At 37.6% G+C, this 18,084-nt stretch overlaps 1 protein-coding gene across 1 annotated transcript in view; it reads left to right on the forward strand.

The window, feature by feature from the left end:
* Window positions 1-15,517, forward strand: part of KLHL20 (kelch like family member 20) — a 76,805-nt gene extending 61,288 nt beyond the window's left edge. Inside the window, 5 exon segments of the mRNA XM_044005030.1 lie at window positions 1,967-2,110; window positions 3,493-3,626; window positions 4,666-4,874; window positions 9,072-9,178; window positions 13,067-15,517. Of these exon segments, the coding sequence (XP_043860965.1) occupies window positions 1,967-2,110; window positions 3,493-3,626; window positions 4,666-4,874; window positions 9,072-9,178; window positions 13,067-13,151 (679 nt within the window). The 3' untranslated portion in view covers window positions 13,152-15,517.
* The last annotated feature ends 2,567 nt before the right edge of the window (window positions 15,518-18,084 follow it).

Raw genomic sequence — 18,084 nt, forward strand, 5'->3', positions numbered from 1 at the left:
TGTTATCTGTTATCAATGTGAACATTTCTTCCACTGATATCGATTACAACCGTCCATTGCTAAGCATCCTGTGTGAATCTTCTCCATGTCTTCTCATAGTTTTGCCATGGGATCAGTCCAGTGTGTCTAGGTTCCTTTTTCAGTTTTGCCTACAGTCATATGGATACCAGTATAGCATATGAGCTGTGTATTGGTTATCCCTGACCTGAACCTCATAATCAGCCCATCTTCTTTTTTTAGTGATTTACTTCTCTTGTATTATCCTTTATATTGATTTACTTTTTAAATTTTCCTTTGTAGTTCCAAGGAATTACAAAGTTCTTCTTTGTAATGTGTTGCAGTCTGCTTATACACACCATTTGCCTCTACATTTCCCCTTTGGGTGATTAATTTCAGTTTTTCAAAGACTAGTGATCCATTACTCAGAACTATATAACACCACCAGGAAAAAAACAATGGTTGGGGGATATTAAAAAGATTCTACAATATCCTATAGGCAGTTAAGCCTGTTCTGTTCCTGTTTGGTTCTAATTCATTGTCGATATGTATTGTACAAGATTTCTGCTGGTAGACAAGCTGTATAGATTGCACCACCACATTCTGTAGTGTGGACAATAGGCGTCTTTCATCCACTTGGTTTTTCCTATGTTGCTAATTAGGAAAACTTTAGAGTGTGTATAGTTCTTTTTTTAGGAAGCCATTTAATACCATGGCTTGATGCAGTCAGCACAATGTCATCTATAAAATCAAACATCTGAGGGGCTACATTATATTATAAGGAATCTCTCTATGCCAGATATACTCCATCTGTCTTCCTTGCTGGCTTCCTTCTCTCACCATCTTATTGTAGACGTTATTCAGAAGTTCTAGTCTTGATCCATCCAACTCTCTGTGAATATGTTGCATATCTTTTATCTACAGTTCCTACCTCTTTCCTGAGCTTTAGACCCACATTTTTAACTATCTACTAGACATTTCTACCTAAACTCATTTTGTCTAAAATTAAACTAATCACTTTTCCCTAAAGTCTACACCTCTTCCTTGCTTCTGTTAACTACATCAACATTTTGCTAGTTCTTCATGCTTAAAACCTCAGAGTAATTTTTTTACTTTATTCTCCATTAAACCCTTCCTTCCCAATAGCCAATCAGTTGCAAAGAATGTAGTCTTAGATTTGCATCATTAAACAAATTTCTTTGATTATCATCACTTACTTTTCCATTCATCTATATAGTCTATAATGGTTCTTGGCCTTTCCTAATGATAGCCAGTATTTGTGTAGCATTTTAAGATTTGCATTATCTCATTTGTTATCTCATTTGATCCTCACAACAACCCTGTGAGTTAGGTGCTTTTATTATCCCCATTTTTACAAATGTAAAGACTGAGGCTAACAGATTAAATTACTTCCTCAGGGTCACAGAGTAAGTAAGGGTCTGAGAGAGAATTTGAACTCAGGGCTTCCTGACTCTTGAGTCCAGAACTCTATGCACTGTACCACTCAGTTCCCTCCTGTATTCTACTGTAGAATTAGCCAGTGTAGGGGGCAGCTAGGTGGTGCAGTGGATTCAGGAGTACCTGAGTTCAAATCCGGTCTCAGACACTTGACACTAGCTGTGTGACCCTGGGCAAGTCACTTAACCCCCATTGCCCCACTCCAAAAAAAAAAATTAGCCAGTGTAGCCAATGAGATAAAAGCATCTGCCAAACTTAAAGTACCATATAAATGTTATCTGTTCTTATCCAGGTTTAGAAATGTAGACTCTGAATTGTACACTTGGTTTCCAGAAATCATTAATAAAACTGGATTTCCCAGTGAACATTGTTTTAGACATTATAAGCCTATAGAAAGGGAAAAAATATATGTTATAACATGTATCCCCATTGATAAGAATTTGTACATTAATCTAAGGTTTCCTTTACATGCAGAGTAAACTAAATTCAACTGTTACTTTATTCTTTACAGGTATGACCCAAAAACAAATCAGTGGAGCAGCGATGTGGCCCCTACAAGCACCTGTAGGACTAGTGTTGGAGTAGCAGTTCTTGGAGGTTATCTGTATGCTGTGGGTGGACAGGACGGCGTCTCTTGTCTCAATATTGTTGAAAGGTGATTCTATTAAAAATCATTTTAAATCAATCAAGTATTTATTAAGTGCTTACTATGTGCCGGGCACTGGGTTTTTTATACAAAGAAAAAGCAAAACTATCTTTACACTCAGGGATATTATATTCAAAAATGAGTTTCCTATTAGAAAGAAATCTAGAGGTCTTTTAAAAGAACCTATTTATTACATGTAGATCTGGAATAATTAGGGAACCATTCAATGCATTTTTCAAATGACTAACAGGAAAAATATTAAGTTAATCTGAAACACTACTACTATTTAAGGCAATTCTACATTGTAAGGATATCAGTAGAGCATGTCCATTAGTTATCTTTCATTCTCACCCTGTAATTAATCCATCTCTCTTTTCATTCATACATTTCTCTTCTGACATTATACCACTTCTTTGTGATTCCTTGTTTTTAATGTGTTATACCCTGCTATGCCCACTATTTGCCTTTTCATTGTGCTTAGAGTGATTATTAATTTCATTTGTTTAGATTGTAATGTTTCGTGATTCACAATCATATACCAACAACCAAAGAATGTTGAGGTATTTAAAATGAACCTTTGTTTCAGTGAGGAGCTTGGGAATCTCTAAAAAGAATTTTGCTAAACATTATTCTCATCCCCCTAATTAGCTAGTCCTATCATCCAGTCTCCACTCTTTCTTCAGTTATATAAAGTGAGCTCATTATTTCCATCTTAGCTAACACTTAAACAAGAAAATATACAAACGTATATTTTCCTTTCTTGAAATCTTTGTAGTTTTATGGGAATTGTTTTATATCTATGTATTGTGTGTCCTTTCTTCTTCAAGATCTGGGGCTAATTCTGATATTCCCTTTTGTATCTCCCTATACTGCCTTACACACAATTGTCTTTTTTTGTTTGTTTGTTCAGTCATTTCAGTTGTGTCCAACTATTCATGACCCCATTTGGGGTTTTCTTGGCAAAGATACTGGAGTGATTTGCCATTTCCTACTCCAGATTATTTTACAGATGAGGAAACTGAGGCAAACAGGATTAATTGACTTGCCTAGGGTCACACAGCTGGTAAGCATCTGAGATCACATTTGAATTCAGATCTTCCTGTCTCCAGACCAGGTGCATTATCCACTGCACCACCTAAATACCTTAGAATGTTGTAAATGTTAGCAGGTTGACTGAATTTTCACCATTTTCCATTTATATTTCATTCTGACTGTGGCATAAAGCCACAAGACTTTTTCCCAAAAGCTAATTAAATGTTAACAGTTTCACTGCTTTTGATAATAAGCAAAAATATATTTTCAAGGATCTTTAATGTAATGTAGGTCCTGCAAAAAAAAAAGTTCCCTCATAATCAAAGCATGCACTCGGGCTTTACATTTTCTTGCTACAGATATGACCCAAAGGAGAATAAGTGGACTCGAGTAGCTTCCATGAGTACCAGGAGGCTCGGAGTGGCAGTGGCTGTGTTAGGAGGATTTTTATATGCTGTGGGTGGCTCTGACGGGACATCTCCTCTAAATACAGGTTGGTCCTTTCTAAGATTCGACTGCATCCCTAAAACAGATGAAAAAGTTCCCAATATGCCAGACCACTAATAGAAACAATAACTATCATAGAGCACTTACTATGTACCAGGCACTGGCCTAAACACTTTATGCTTTTCTCATTTGATCCTACCAACAATCCTGGGGAAGCAGGTGCTATTATTATCCCTATTTTACAGATGAGGAAACTGAAGGCAAACAGAGGTTAAGTGACTTGCCCAGGGTCACACTACTAAGTATCTGAAGCTGAATTTGAACTCGGGTCTTCTTGTCTCTATACTCACAGCACCACTTAGCTGCCTCAGGCAGAGCTTCTGAGCAAACAAGTTACAATAGCTTTTTCTCCCCTTGTTCTAAAATAGAAAGAGTAGAGATTGCCCTCCATTCATCCCCTGGCATAGTCTAAAGTTTGCCCTTTCCCTAAGTTGTTCTATAGTTTTAGCTTTCTAAGATATACCGAAAGTGTTCCATTCTTCTTTACTTTTCAAGCTATTAGACATCTGTGGAGAACAGGAATAGGATAATTTCTTTAATTTGGTCACATTTCCAAAGAAACACCTTGTAATCCATTCTTCGTATCACTGTCCAAGAAAACAGATCCTCACTCTTGGTGTGGGAGCTGGCGGTTTAATTGTTACCAGTCTGAGACTCAGTGAACATTTTTGCCTAAGCCTGTTATTATTCTCTGTCTTCCCTGGCATGGGAAGTAATACTACTATCAATAAGAAATGATTAGAACATTTGGGTATTATAATGGAGGACAGATGTTGGAATAAAACCTATAAGAGATCGCTGGTTTGGAAAAATATGTGATATTCCACATTGTTAGAGCTAACTTTCCATTACTGTCTGATAGTAATTAGTTTGCTATATATGAGTGTGACATGGAAGAAAGCTAATATATGGGCTGTCTATTAAGAATTTGATTTATTTAAAACTACAAAACATTCAAATTATAGTGATTTGGGCAGATGTGGAAATGTTTTAAGAATCCCTTAATGATTTTATTTCCCCTGCAGTGGAGCGCTACAACCCTCAGGAAAACCGCTGGCACACAATAGCCCCTATGGGGACCCGTCGGAAACACCTTGGCTGCGCAGTGTATCAGGACATGATCTATGCAGTAGGAGGCAGAGATGATACCACAGAGCTCAGCAGTGCTGAGAGATACAACCCTAGAACCAACCAGTGGTCTCCAGTGGTGGCCATGACATCCCGCCGAAGTGGGGCAAGTACCAGACTCGCTTCTTTTTATTGGAAGCTGGTTAAAAGGAATTATCTAGGGAACATTCATTCTGCTGGAAAAAATCCTTTTAAGTATATTGCAGTAGAAATAGAGGCTATGGACTAATGTTACCTAATTGGTTACTTTACCGCAGGTGGTGGTGCAAGTCTGTCTCTTGGGCATAGAGAAGGACCTTTTTAAATGTATCAGCCTTAAAAATGAAGCTTTTGGGGCAGCTAGGTGGCACAGTGGATAGAGCACCGGCCCTGGAGTCAGGAGTACCTGAGTTCAAATCCGGCCTCAGACACTTAACACTTACTAGCTGTGTGACCCTGGGCAAGTCACTTAACCCCAATTGCCTCACTTAAAAAAAAAAAATGAAGCTTTTATGACCACGCGTGTATAACTTATATTGAATAGCTCGCTTTCTTAAGAGGGAGCAGGGGAAGAAGAGAATTTGGAGGACAAAGTTTTATAAATGGATGTTAAAAATTGTTTTTACACGTAATTGGGGAAAATGAAATTCTAAATAAATGGGGGAAAAGAAGGAAAAAATGAAGATTTTGTGTACTTTTGTCACCAGCTAAAACTTTTAGTGTTGAGTCATATCCACAGTTAGAAAATTGAGGGATTTTTAATGTTTTGTATCTTTTCCCACTCTGTAACTTATCTTCAACTACTTCTTTCTCTCACCCTAATTCTATCTGTAACCATTATAGCAAAATACTCTATAGCCCTACAGTCACCAAAAGGCAAGTGCAAGACACCACCCATCTCCAAGGGTCAGTTTTATTCCAGTCCATGCAAGGGTTGTAGGGCCAGATCAGGTTGACTTGGGAGATTTGTTGAACAAGACATAACCCTGTACAGAGGTGACTTCTAGAAGTTCAAGTACAGTTCAAGTCCAATACATTCTAGATTATTTTTAGTACATTTTTGAACCCCAAACTTGCTTCAAAGAGAAAGGGAAAGGACTAAACATTTATTATGTTCCTGCTCTCTGCTAGACACTGTAATAAGCACTTTGTAAATGTTATCTCATTCAGTCCTCTGAGGTCAGTGCTATTATTATCTCTGTTTTACAGTTGAGGAAACTGAGGCAGACAGCAGTTAAGTGACTTGCCCAGAGTCACAAACTCTGAGGTTATATTTAAACTCAGGCCTCCTATCCTTCAGGCGCAGTGCTCCATCCACTGCACCTCTGGTGTGGTGGAGTAATATGTGTGAAAGTGCATCTGAAACAACTGTTCAAATCCAGGTGTTATTAAGGAAGAAATAGCATCTTCTTACTACCAATACTAGCAGTTAATCAAAAAGCATTTATTAAGCACCTACTATATTTCATACCCTGTTCTTAAAAAGCTTATATTTTGGGGGTAGGGAGGGCACAGAAGATATTCAAAACAAATACAAAGTAGTTTGTGGAGAAGGGACACTAGCAGTTGTGGGGATCAGGAAAGACTTGATATAGAAGGTAGACCTTGAGCTGAATCTTGAAGGAACAAAGGATTCTGAGAGATGTAGATGAAGAGGGCATGTATTGTAGGTATGAGGAATAGCCAGTACCAAGGCAGGGAGGTGGGAAATAGACTGTCCTGTGTGAAAAATAGCAAGATGGTTAATTTGGTTGAACTATAGAGTGTGGGAAAGGGAGTAATGTGTAATAAAGGTATTACAGATTTGAAGTAGGTTATGACGAAATTTAGGTGCCAGACAGGATCCTAGAGGCAATAGAAAGCCCCTAAATTTTACTGAGTAGGGAAGTGGCATCATCAGGCCTGCCCTTTAGGAAAATCGCTTTGGTAGATATGTGGAAGATGAGTTGGATAGAAGAGAGACTGAAGCCAGGGAGACCAGTAAGATGACTATTGTAGTAATTCATGTCAGAGGTAATGATAGCCTGAACTAGAGATGTGCCTATGTGAGTAGTAAGAATGATTCATGTAGGGGCAGCTAGGTGGTGCAGTGGATAGAGCACTGGCCCTGGAGTCAGGAGTACCTGAGTTCAAATCCAGCCTCAGACACTTAATACTTACTAGCTGTGTGACCCTAGGCAAGTCACTTAACCCCAATTGCCTCACTAAAAAAAAATAAAAATGTAGTTAAAATGGTTAATGTAGAAAAAATGGCAAGATTTAGCAACTTGGGCTAAAAAAACAATATGGACAGTGAAGGAGAGGAGTGGATGAAGATACCAGCTAAGACTGTGAAACTGGTAGACCGGAAGAATGATGGTGCCTTCAACAGAAATAGAGAAATTTGGAAGAGAAGTAGTTTTGGGGGAAAAGATAATGAGTTCTGTCTTGACTATGCTGAATTTGAAATGTCTCTGTAATATCCATTTCAGAATGTCCAGTCAGCAGTTGGTGATGCAGGTCCAGAAGTCAAAAGAAAGACTAGGACTTACACTTATAGAATTAGGAATCACCAGCATGAAGAAAAAGAATGTAAATAAATAAATTAAATAAAATAAATTTTTTTTAAAAAAGAATCACCAGCATGGAAATGAACATTTAACTCATGGGAGTTGGTGAAGTCACCAGTGAATGAATGAATAAAAACTCATTTATTAAGTGTTCACTATGTGCTAAGCACTTTACTAAAGCTCCAGATAGAAAAGACAATTCCCTGTTCTTCAGAAGCTCATGTTCTAATTAAAGGAGACAACACATAAGGAAAGCTTAGCTGCAGAATAGATGAAAGGGCTTAAATCAGAGTGTCTTCTCTGCAGGGGAGTAACAGCCTCCACAAATGGGGGCAAGTGGGCCTAAAAGTCAGTGAGCACTGGGGATTCTGGTTTCCCTCAAAAAGGGTACGAATAGGGGACCATTATTCAGCCATTGGGGTAAAGAAGGAGTGAAGGGGGAAGACAGCAGAAAGGAAAAGTTTTTTAAGCTAGCATGAGGGAATACTCATTTGCATTAATAAACTAAAATATCAACATGGACAAAGTATTATAATTACTAGACTGGAAAATCAACTATTGACACATATTACTTATAATCAATGAACAGCCTTTTAGCTTAAACTCAGAGATTTTAGAATTGAAAATAGTCTCAGTGACCATGTAATCCAAACTGTGCCCCCAGAAAAGAATTCTTCGCTACAGCTTAGCTAAAGTGTGGTCATTCAGCCTCTGCTTCTAGAGTTCCAATGATGGAGGACCTACCGAGTCAGCTAATTCCATTTTGGATCGCTGAATCTTTCTTTACTCAAATCTAATTCTCCCTCATTGTAACATTCAGAACAAATCAAATCCTTCTTTCATATGTCATTCTATCAAAATACTTAAAGATAACTATTACATCCCCCTACCCAGTCTTCTCTGCTTCTGACTATGTCGCCTATTTCTTCAGCCAGTCCTTAGATGACATGAACTCAAGGTCCTTTATCATCCTAGTTGCCATTCTCTAGATACTCTCCAGCTTATCTATTCTTTTTGATATCATTGCTGTACTCAGTTGATTATATGTTTCCAATGAATGAGATTCCTAAATATTCTTATATTAAATTGTTTTCTTCCATATGAATATTGATTGGTTTTGGAGCTGTTGAATTTTTACTTTTTTTTTTTAATCAGTCTAATTTTGTAGATTTGGCAATTTAGCCATAGATTTATGGACTTATATATCCCTTTCTTTCTCTCTCTCTCTCTCTCTCTCTCTCTCTCTCTCTCTCTCTCTCTCTCTCTCTCTCATTCTCTCTCCCTATATATATATATATATATTCATATATAATTTAACTGAAAATGGCTGTGGGTGGGTTGAGGGATTCAAGTGAATTTGAATAATAGTTTTTGGTCCAAGCCTATGCTCTCATCAGTGTAGAGATCTTTAGATAAAGAAAGTCTCCATACCAATATAAATGCACTACATTTAGATGATGGGAAGGTTCAATGATTTAACATTGGTCATAGAGAGAATGCATATCAGAGGCAAGACTTGAACCCACATCTTCCTGACTTAAGGGCCAGCCCACTTTCCCCTGCTGCCTCTTATTGAACACTAATTAATAATAACAAATATAATAGCTGATATTTATATAACCCTTTCAGGCTTTCAAAGAACATTATCTCATTTTATCAATAGAGCTTAAAAGGTTCTCTTTTTAATTAAAGAGACCAATCTAATTGAGCATACCAGTCTAAAATTGGCTATGGCTTTCTGTCTCCTAAATAATTTTTATGCTTTTACCCCATAGGTTGGTCTTGCAGTAGTGAATGGACAGCTTATGGCAGTAGGAGGTTTTGATGGTACAACATATTTGAAGACAATTGAAGTCTTTGATCCTGATGCTAATACATGGAGGTAACCTTTAAGCAATACTGAAAAATCATCTCTCATTCACAGCAAACTCGGGCCTTTATATGAACAAGAGATAACCTGTGATCTGGAATAATCTTAGATAATTGGGTCAAGAACTTTTTCCTTTTGGATTTCATTGGAAAGAGACTAGTAACATAGCATTTAATTTTATTTGACTTGAACTCCTATTGAAATGAAAAGGTTAAGTTTTCTAGCTTTACTATTTGGTATTTAATTCAGCTTTTAAATTTCTTATATCTTTATATCATTTGAGACAGCTGTTTCTTAACCTTATAGATCCTCCTTCCCAGTTAGAAAAAAAATTTTATAGAGTAATGAAGTTCCTGCCATTGGTTCTTCAGGTACTTGCTTCTTTGCAATATAACTTTAGTCACAGAAAGAACTTTATGGATCATCTAAAGTTGTTCATTATAATATTAACATTGCCTTTGAATCTATATGATACCATTTTGCCGAAGCTTTTCAGACAAGTTTTATATATAATCAAATGAGCTTATTAGTAACTCCCCATAATTCCACAGGTGAGGTCCTAAAATATATTTCATTATATCTTCATAGAATTATGATTTACAGCGATGAAACCCTCTAATCCAACTTGCTTCTTTTATAGATGAAAAAATGGGGCAGCTAGGTGGTGCAGTGGATAAAGCACTGGTCCTGAATTCAGGAGGACCTGAGTTCAAATCTGGCCTCAGACACTTGACACTTACTTGCTGTGTGACCCTGGGCAAGTTACTTAACCCTCATTGCTCTGCCCCCCCCCCCAAAAAGGCAATGAAAAAACTGAGATGCAAAGAGATTACATGACTTCTGGTAAACTAAGTAGTAGATGGAATAGAAACCACATCTCTTGACTCCCCAGTTCATTACTCTATTTTTACAGATGGGGAAATGAAGACATAATCTTAAGACTTGCTTTCCCTTACTGTGAAGTATTTTTTTTTCATTGTGGGTCTTAGGTTTTAGAGGGAAATGTTGGATGATTATTTGGGAAGTCAACCAAATTTTTCCATTTAATTCCATGATCTTAGGCACAGCTGAGTTTCTACATGTGTTAAAAAGGAACCCTTGAATGTTTCTAAAAGCACTTTCAACCCATGAGGTCAATGCAAGTATTACCATCCCATTTTATAGGTGAGAAAACTGAGGCTTAGATGAAGTGACTTGCCTAAGATGATATGCCTAATAAATGTCAGAACCAGTATTTGAATCCAAGTCTTGTTGATTCCAAGACTAGTAACCAAGCTGCCTTCCATGTTCCCAAGTTAAATTTCTGAAGTGCTTTAGGATCATCTGAGAGATCTTATCTGATTTTTTGCAAATACTTGTCACAAACTTATTTCATAATTTCTAAAGAGTTCTGTGTTCCCTTCTCTGGAAATGCTTCTTCCTGCAGATGATTGATTGGATCCATGTTTTAGACGCTGTTATTTCTGTAATATCAAAATTAGCTATCAGTTACAAGCCTTTATACTGCACTGTTCTGCCTCTATCACTTATAAACTGAAAAGGTTTGGAGAATTATTTATGGAAAATACTACTCTTTCAACTAAAGCTACTTTAGACTGATTGTTTATATGCTATATTAATAGGCAGATAGTTTTTAAATAGTAACTATCCTTGTAGGAGAGTTATTTCTTTAGAAGTTTGTCAGATCAAGTAGAAAGAAAATAGTGTCACATGCATTGGACTTGCATGAATTTTTATAATTACCATTTGTTTCTTAGAGTTCACTTATATTGAATACTTTCTCCCATTATTTGAACCCTGTGCTAAACTTTATTGGGAAGAGCTCCCAAAGTGCGTTATTTTGGTAGGGTTTTTTTTTTTAGCCTGCTTCCTAAACTATGACATGCAAAAAATAATTACTAAAAGCTGTGACCAGGTATTACCAGATACTATAATCCCAACAAGAAAAAATAGTCAGCATACTGTACTAATACAGAAATTGCTCATTTATACATTATTTACCCCAATAGGTTCTTTTGGTTTTCATGAGCAACAAGAATCCTTTTACAAACTTGGTCATAGCATTTAAAGAGACATGAATTCATTCACTCATTGATTCAGCGAATTTATTGAGTGCCTACCATGTGCCAGATACCATGTGGACTACACAGTTATACAAGATCTGGTTGAAGAAAGTAAGGAAAAGGAAGAGTGCTGAAAGATCTATTACTAAGCTTTTTGCTACCATGTTAACTGTTCTGACCAAATCTTCAGAGCTTTTTCCTAGGACAGTGATGTTTCTGGCTGCCATTCCTAGGTTCAGCCTATCTACACTGTACAAAAGAGAATTTTGCCCTCATAATTCTGGTAATCCTCCTTCTCCCATAGTCTCTTCATCACCACTTCCTTTTTTTTTTTATCGGTTCAAATCTCTTCCAAAAAAGAGGACAATTATGCTGGTCAGTTTAAAAGATGGAAAAGAAGACCTGGGAGAGGCTAGATTTCTTTCCAAAGTTATAGATGTAGCAACATCTATTTTAGTATTTCAGATTAAGAAAGGTTTTTCCTTTTTTTTCTTTTTTAGAAACAATCTGCTTAGAATTTGGCACACTTGGAATATTGTATACTTTTTGAAACCATTATCTTTTTTTTTTTTTTTGCAGGGCTGTGAGGGTTAAGTGACTTGCCCAGGGTCACACAGCTAGTGTTAAGTGTCTCAGACCACATTTGAACTCAGGTCCTCCTGAATCCAGGGCTGGTGCTCTATCCACTGCACCACCTAGCTGCCCCATCTTTTACTTTTAATCCCATAGTCCTAAAATATGGTTCCTTGGTCCTCTCCTTCCTAGGTTGAAGAGCTGGATGGCCAGCAGACTGAAATGGGTAATGGTGATTTAGTGTGTCACATAAACTTAAAGTTGGGGAGGATCTCAGAGACCACCAAGCCCAAAGGATGTCTGTGTGGGATCCTCGCCACAGCATCTTCCCAGGAGCAGTCAGTCACCCTCAACAATCTCTAGTGAAGCAGCTCCTTTTTCTTTTTAACAGCTCTCAGTTTTTCTTTAGACCAAAACTAGATCTTTTGCTTCCCAGCATTGTCCACCCTTTGGCCCTGTTTCTAAATACAATTTTGATAGCTATTCCATTCAAAGACTAGTCAGGTGCTGGAAGACAGGTCCATGTTCCCCAGAGTCTTCTCTCCTCCAGTCTAAATAGCTTCAGTTTCTTGAGTTAGCCTTTGTCCTGTGTGACCTCAAGACCTCTTGCCCTCCTCACTTTCCCCCTTTGGACTGTCTCCCCCTTATTGGTGTCCTTTAAGGCACAGTATTCTAAGCAGAACGAATTCCTCAGGACATGAGACCTCAACACATGAATCACTCTCACAGCTGGTATTCTAGACATGCCTCTCCCAGAGTAGCCCAGGACACCACCAGTTGTTTGTCATGTCCTGTCACAGAAATCAGGTTCTGTTAGACAACTGGATTGGTTTTACATGAATACTCCCAGCAGTGAGTGATTGAGTACCTTAAGTGGTACTCAATTGGGTGGTGAGTACCTTGGGCTTGTACAAGTTTTTGATTGTTGTGTTCTTTTTTTAATCATAGAGGTTTCTGTTCTATTTCATTTTTTTGTTTTATATCCCCCATTGCCTAGCAGAGTACGTAGACAGTTGATAAAGGCATATTGACCGAGTGATGGACTAATGATTTTTAAAATAGAATTTGAGTGGCAAAAGCCCCAAAGTTAGGCCTTGCCATATTTTCTTTTTCATTTTTAACTATAAGAGACACCACACCAAAAAAACTTGCATGCTCAGTTAACGTATTTGACTGATATGTTACCTTGTGCTGGTTTTGTGTGATTGGTGTGTGAACAGCGATTGAACTATTAGAAATCTGACCATGTTTCCTTTTTTTGCAGGTTATATGGTGGTATGAATTATCGTCGGCTAGGGGGTGGTGTAGGTGTGATTAAAATGACACATTGTGAGTCTCACATATGGTAAGCGTCTATGAGGAAGCCTCGTGGTTCTCATTCACATATATGCCTGTGTGTCTAGTGGAAAGACTCATTGACTTTGGAGCTGTATGAGGTTCTTGAAAACAGATCAAATTTTATTCTTTGCCGGTGCCTCAATGTGGAAATACAAATCCAGTGACTTTTCTGAAAGAGCAGCTATTGGAAGCTATATTGGCTGGACTCTTCCCAACACGTTGAAGCTTCGCTTATGTTTTAATTTTTTTAATTCCTACATGCTTTTTGAGCAAAAAACCTTCAGAGCACTCCAGCATAAGCAAGACCCCAGAACCAAAAGGTACATTGGGAGTCTGGCAAAGGGAACAAGTTGCCTCTTCCAAGATGAAATGAAATGGTTTCCCACGTAGTGGAAACTGTAGTGTGGAGTGGGCAAAAGTGGAAAATGATACTGAAAACATTACTTTTGCCTTATTTACAGAAAGCTTCAGAAAAAAAAGTACTTGACCTACAAGATGCCACCTTTGCACAAACAGTTTTTAACAATGTGCAGAAGAATATTTATTTTTTGTTTTCATTTGTTACATCATTTTCTTTGTACCTATCACCAAAAAAGCAAAAAGGGGGGGGGCAAACAACAAAACCCATAATTGTTATTTTAAAGTGATTGACTTTGAAAATGCTCATTTGGGGGGCAAGACTACGTATGACCTATTTTTTCCTGAGTATTCCAATTCCAAAACTATATATAATGGATCAGCTCTTTAAGATCATCAATTGCAAAATAAATTTTTACAATTTTTTAAAAGAATAACCCAAAATACACTAAGTAATCAGCCTTCTTATTTAAAGTTCCACATGACTTGAAAGTCCTTAAAAAAAAATCACGTTTTTAAACACTAGAAGTCAAAAAAGAATGTTAAGTCAATAAAAGAAGTCTAGACTCTCAAATGCTGCAATTTTATTCAGTAACAACCTGATTCTTGTTTTCCTATGTGAACTTGTTCAGTGACTGCTTTTATTACAGTCTTTTTAAAACAACGTTCCTCCTAGGTTCTGCTAGAACTAGAGCTCTGCTCAGTGCCTCTAAAAAGCCAATAGGGAATGCTCCCGTACTGTGTGGAGAACCCTGCAGAATCATCTGCAACTCTGCAAGAGTTCTTGCTCAAAAGCATTGCAGAACAAAGCCACTTTGCTTTCTCTTTCCTTATCGCTACCATGGACCAGCAGGGAGAGTTTGGTGTCTCCCCTCGGTGAACACTGTTATGCAAGTCCTTACACTTAGTGCACAGGCCTGGAAAGGCCAAGGCCTGCCTGCCACAAGAGGGGATTCTACAGTTCGTGTAACAGAGTACATGTGAGGGATCGAAAACCAATTGAGGCGTCTGACTAACAATATTTTGTTTGTTTTGTAAAGCTACACACTGTTGTCTTCATCCTCACTGGTGAAGAGCTAAGCATGTACGGTTACTGAAAAGGAAAAGCAATGATCAAAAACCCCTCAATTCTTCTGGGTTTTTTCCTTGTTTCCTTATTCATGTGCTTGATACAAAAGTCTTGGAGTAATACTTCCATGATAACAACAAAAGTGAATGACCATCCCTTTTTTTCCCCAACAAAAATGGTTGGTAATTCTTGTGTTTACATTCGAAAATCATTTGCACCTTTACAAGAAAAAAGAAGTATTTGGTAAACAGTTGTTTACATGTATCATTTATGCTTTTTCTAGCATGAGTAACTTGTTAAAAAAATAGTGTTTACCTTAATAAATTTCTTTAATGCTATTTAGTGCTGGTTCCTTTTTGTTTAATTAACAGTACAACTGTCCAGCTGCTACTTGTTTATTGATTTTACAAAACAATACCTAATAGAAATAATGCCACATAGGTTGTCTTTACAGTTCATGTGTAATTTAAATTTAAAGAAATAAGAGAATTATCAGCCAAAATTAGAAAGCTTAATTATATAATTTAACATAGGTTGAGATAGCATTAATACTTACCTCTGTAAGCTTCTTCCCAGTATAGGAGTTCAAAAAAAGATTATAACTTGAAACAATTGTGAGGAACCAGATACCACAATAGATTGTATATATCCCTTGTTTTAATTAAACTATATACACCGTTGATTAATAAGAAATATATTTATATTACATAACCTAAAATTTCTAACTTGAAGGTTTTTCCTTCTAGAATGTATCATGTGTGCATTTGCAGCATCTGGTAGCATAATATCCAGTATTGTCCAGCCCTGTTGATACTGCATCTCTTCAGAGAGGAACAAAATCCTTAGAGCTGCTAGAATCAGGGAATCCCCAGGCTTAGGAAAAATTCCTAGTTTCAGGGAGAAGCATGTCACAGGACCCAAAGCTAGGAAAGTGCTATAAAGCAATCAGCATAATGAAACACCTTCTAGTATTTCAAACTCTTCTTCACAAAAAGTTTTCAGCCTAGGCTGACAGTAGATTTTTGTCTTTGGAAATGCATTTCCTTTTTTTTTTTTTTAATTATGGTTGGTGTCAATTTAGAAATGATTTGCTTTACAGCCATCTTTCCTAATATACATCCATTCAACAAAACAAAGGATACCATAATGCAAAATAGTTTATCATATATACTAATGTTTGTGTGTGCATGCACACACCCCTAATCTGTCATGTTTTTCTCCCCAGCTGTGGTAGGAATCTGGAAGAGATAAAGTTGCCTCTTGAAAAAGGTGAAATGGTCAGCCATGTAGTATTTTGTGTATCCACCTGCAAACTACTTGTAGATAGCAACATTTTCTCAATCATAACCAAGTTTTGGTGAAGAAGGGAAAGGATGATTACCTACCCAGCCTCTTCTGCATGCCCTCAACAAAATTTGCTCACAGCCAGAGGTTGTGAAATGGTGGTGGCTGGTTGTGCTATTGAAGGTAGTGGGGAGAAGAGTGGGAACCTTTTAAAGATCTAAGTTTGACCAAGAGGATGAGAAAGAGAAAGGTAGAAAAATGAGACCAAAGGAAATAGAAAAAAATAGGGAGAAAAGTGGAAGAGACTTGAAAATTAAGGGGGAAGAAGAAAAATTGGGACAACTCCCCCTCTGTTGTATAAATAGCTTGTGAGAGCTGGATTCTATGTGAATTACTTCAAGGGCTCTGTGCTAAAATTGCTTGGAAGTGGCCTGGCCCCCCACAGATTAATATTGTTACAAACCTATGTTTTCAGAATGGTTTAAGGACCTTAACACTATTTAATGGCCCACCTCCCAAAGCTTGAAGTTAGGAATTTAGGCTCTTTAAAGGTGGAAGAAGGGAGCATTACTGACTATGCCAAGCTTAAGCATTGCCAGAAGGCACCAAGGTGGTGCAACGGATTGGGCAGAGGACATACACGGTGAAGAAGATCGGAGTTTGACTCCTGCCTCAGACACTGGCGTTGTGGCCTGGGGCAAGTCATTTCATCTCTTTCCTTGACTGTAAAATGGGAATCATAATAGCCCCTGCATGACAGACTCATTGGGAGGATCAAAGAAGTTAACATGTGATGGGCTTTTCAGACCTCAAAGTGCTATATAAACGCTAGCCAATATTATTAAAAGAAATCTCTGGCAACTATTAAAATTCATTCCATTTTTTTTTAATCACTTTTTACATCTTGAAAAATAGAGACTCAATTGCCTTTTCCTAACAGAAGTGAACTGGACAGCATTTAAAACCTGGGGTCCATGGACCCCCAAAGGGGCTACTAATAGATTTCAGGGTCCTTGAATTTGGAGCAGAAAAACAGTCTTTTATTGGCCTGTGTGATATTGTGTATTTATTTTACTCACTTAAGACATGATGAAAATGGGTCTGTCCATTGGCTTCACCAAACTGCCAGAAGGGTCTGTGATATACAAAAGGTTAAGAATTCTTCATTTAAAGGAAGGTGGGTGTCCTAGGTCAGTGGAGTATTTTGAACCTTAGAGGACTACGATAACTTCATGTAAAGTGTATCTTTGGAGCACAGTTACTTAAGCATAAGCACATCTGTAAGTAATCTCTTCACGGCCCTTGAAAAGGTCTTAGCAGTTTAAAGAGGTTTATGTGGCTAGGAAAACGATATATTCAAGCTTAAGTTTTGCAATCACTTAATTCCACCTTCTGGCTACAATTTGCTTTTCTAGTGTCATGTCACTACTTCCCACGAAAGACATGGTCAGGGTACTGGAAAGAGCACTAGAGATTTGATCTCCAGGTGTGGTGAGCACTTTAGTCTCTGGATCTCAGTTTCCCCTGGAGAAAAGAGGGGATAAGACAACCTGCCCTCCCTACCCCGAATTGGGAGGAAAGTGTTTTGTAAACCCTGAAAGTGAAATGGGGATAGATTTTTAATTGATCAAATTGATCATGAGGTGTCCCAAAGAATTACAAGGCTCAGTGACTCAGTTTCCACTTTTATTAAAAGACTGTGATAGCCACAGGGAGAATCACCCAAAGAAGAAAGGTATCTTGAATAGGAAGATGAAAATGGTTATATTTATAGTGAGAAAAGTAGGTTATTTTCTCATTATTTAATCTCCTTGTGGGAGGTTCGCATCCTATTTTGGAATTCGTGGGGTCCTAAGATGTCGCCCAAGGCGGGTACCTTTCTCACTAGGGGTGTGTTTGGGAGTTTAAACGTCATAAGGTGAACTTAAGGACACATTTGGTCCTTCTGCACATCTTCCAATTCAACACCTATGCATATTGCTGTACAGAATTGTATACACAAAACCATCCAGCAACATGAAATGGGTATTCTGTTGACATTTTCTACTCCCCTCCCCCACGTTTCTTACTTCATGTTTAGTATTTCATCAAATGAAGAAAAATACATTCTTCTATGAATAATGAGACCTTGGGGCAAATTCTGGGTACCACTAAATTCTTTATAGACTAATATTGCCACGTTTCTTACTTCATGTTTAGTCGCTAAGCACTGGGGATACAAATAATACCACTTA

The sequence above is a fragment of the Dromiciops gliroides genome, chromosome 4 (assembly GCF_019393635.1).
Source record: "Dromiciops gliroides isolate mDroGli1 chromosome 4, mDroGli1.pri, whole genome shotgun sequence".
Taxonomy (NCBI): domain Eukaryota; kingdom Metazoa; phylum Chordata; class Mammalia; order Microbiotheria; family Microbiotheriidae; genus Dromiciops; species Dromiciops gliroides.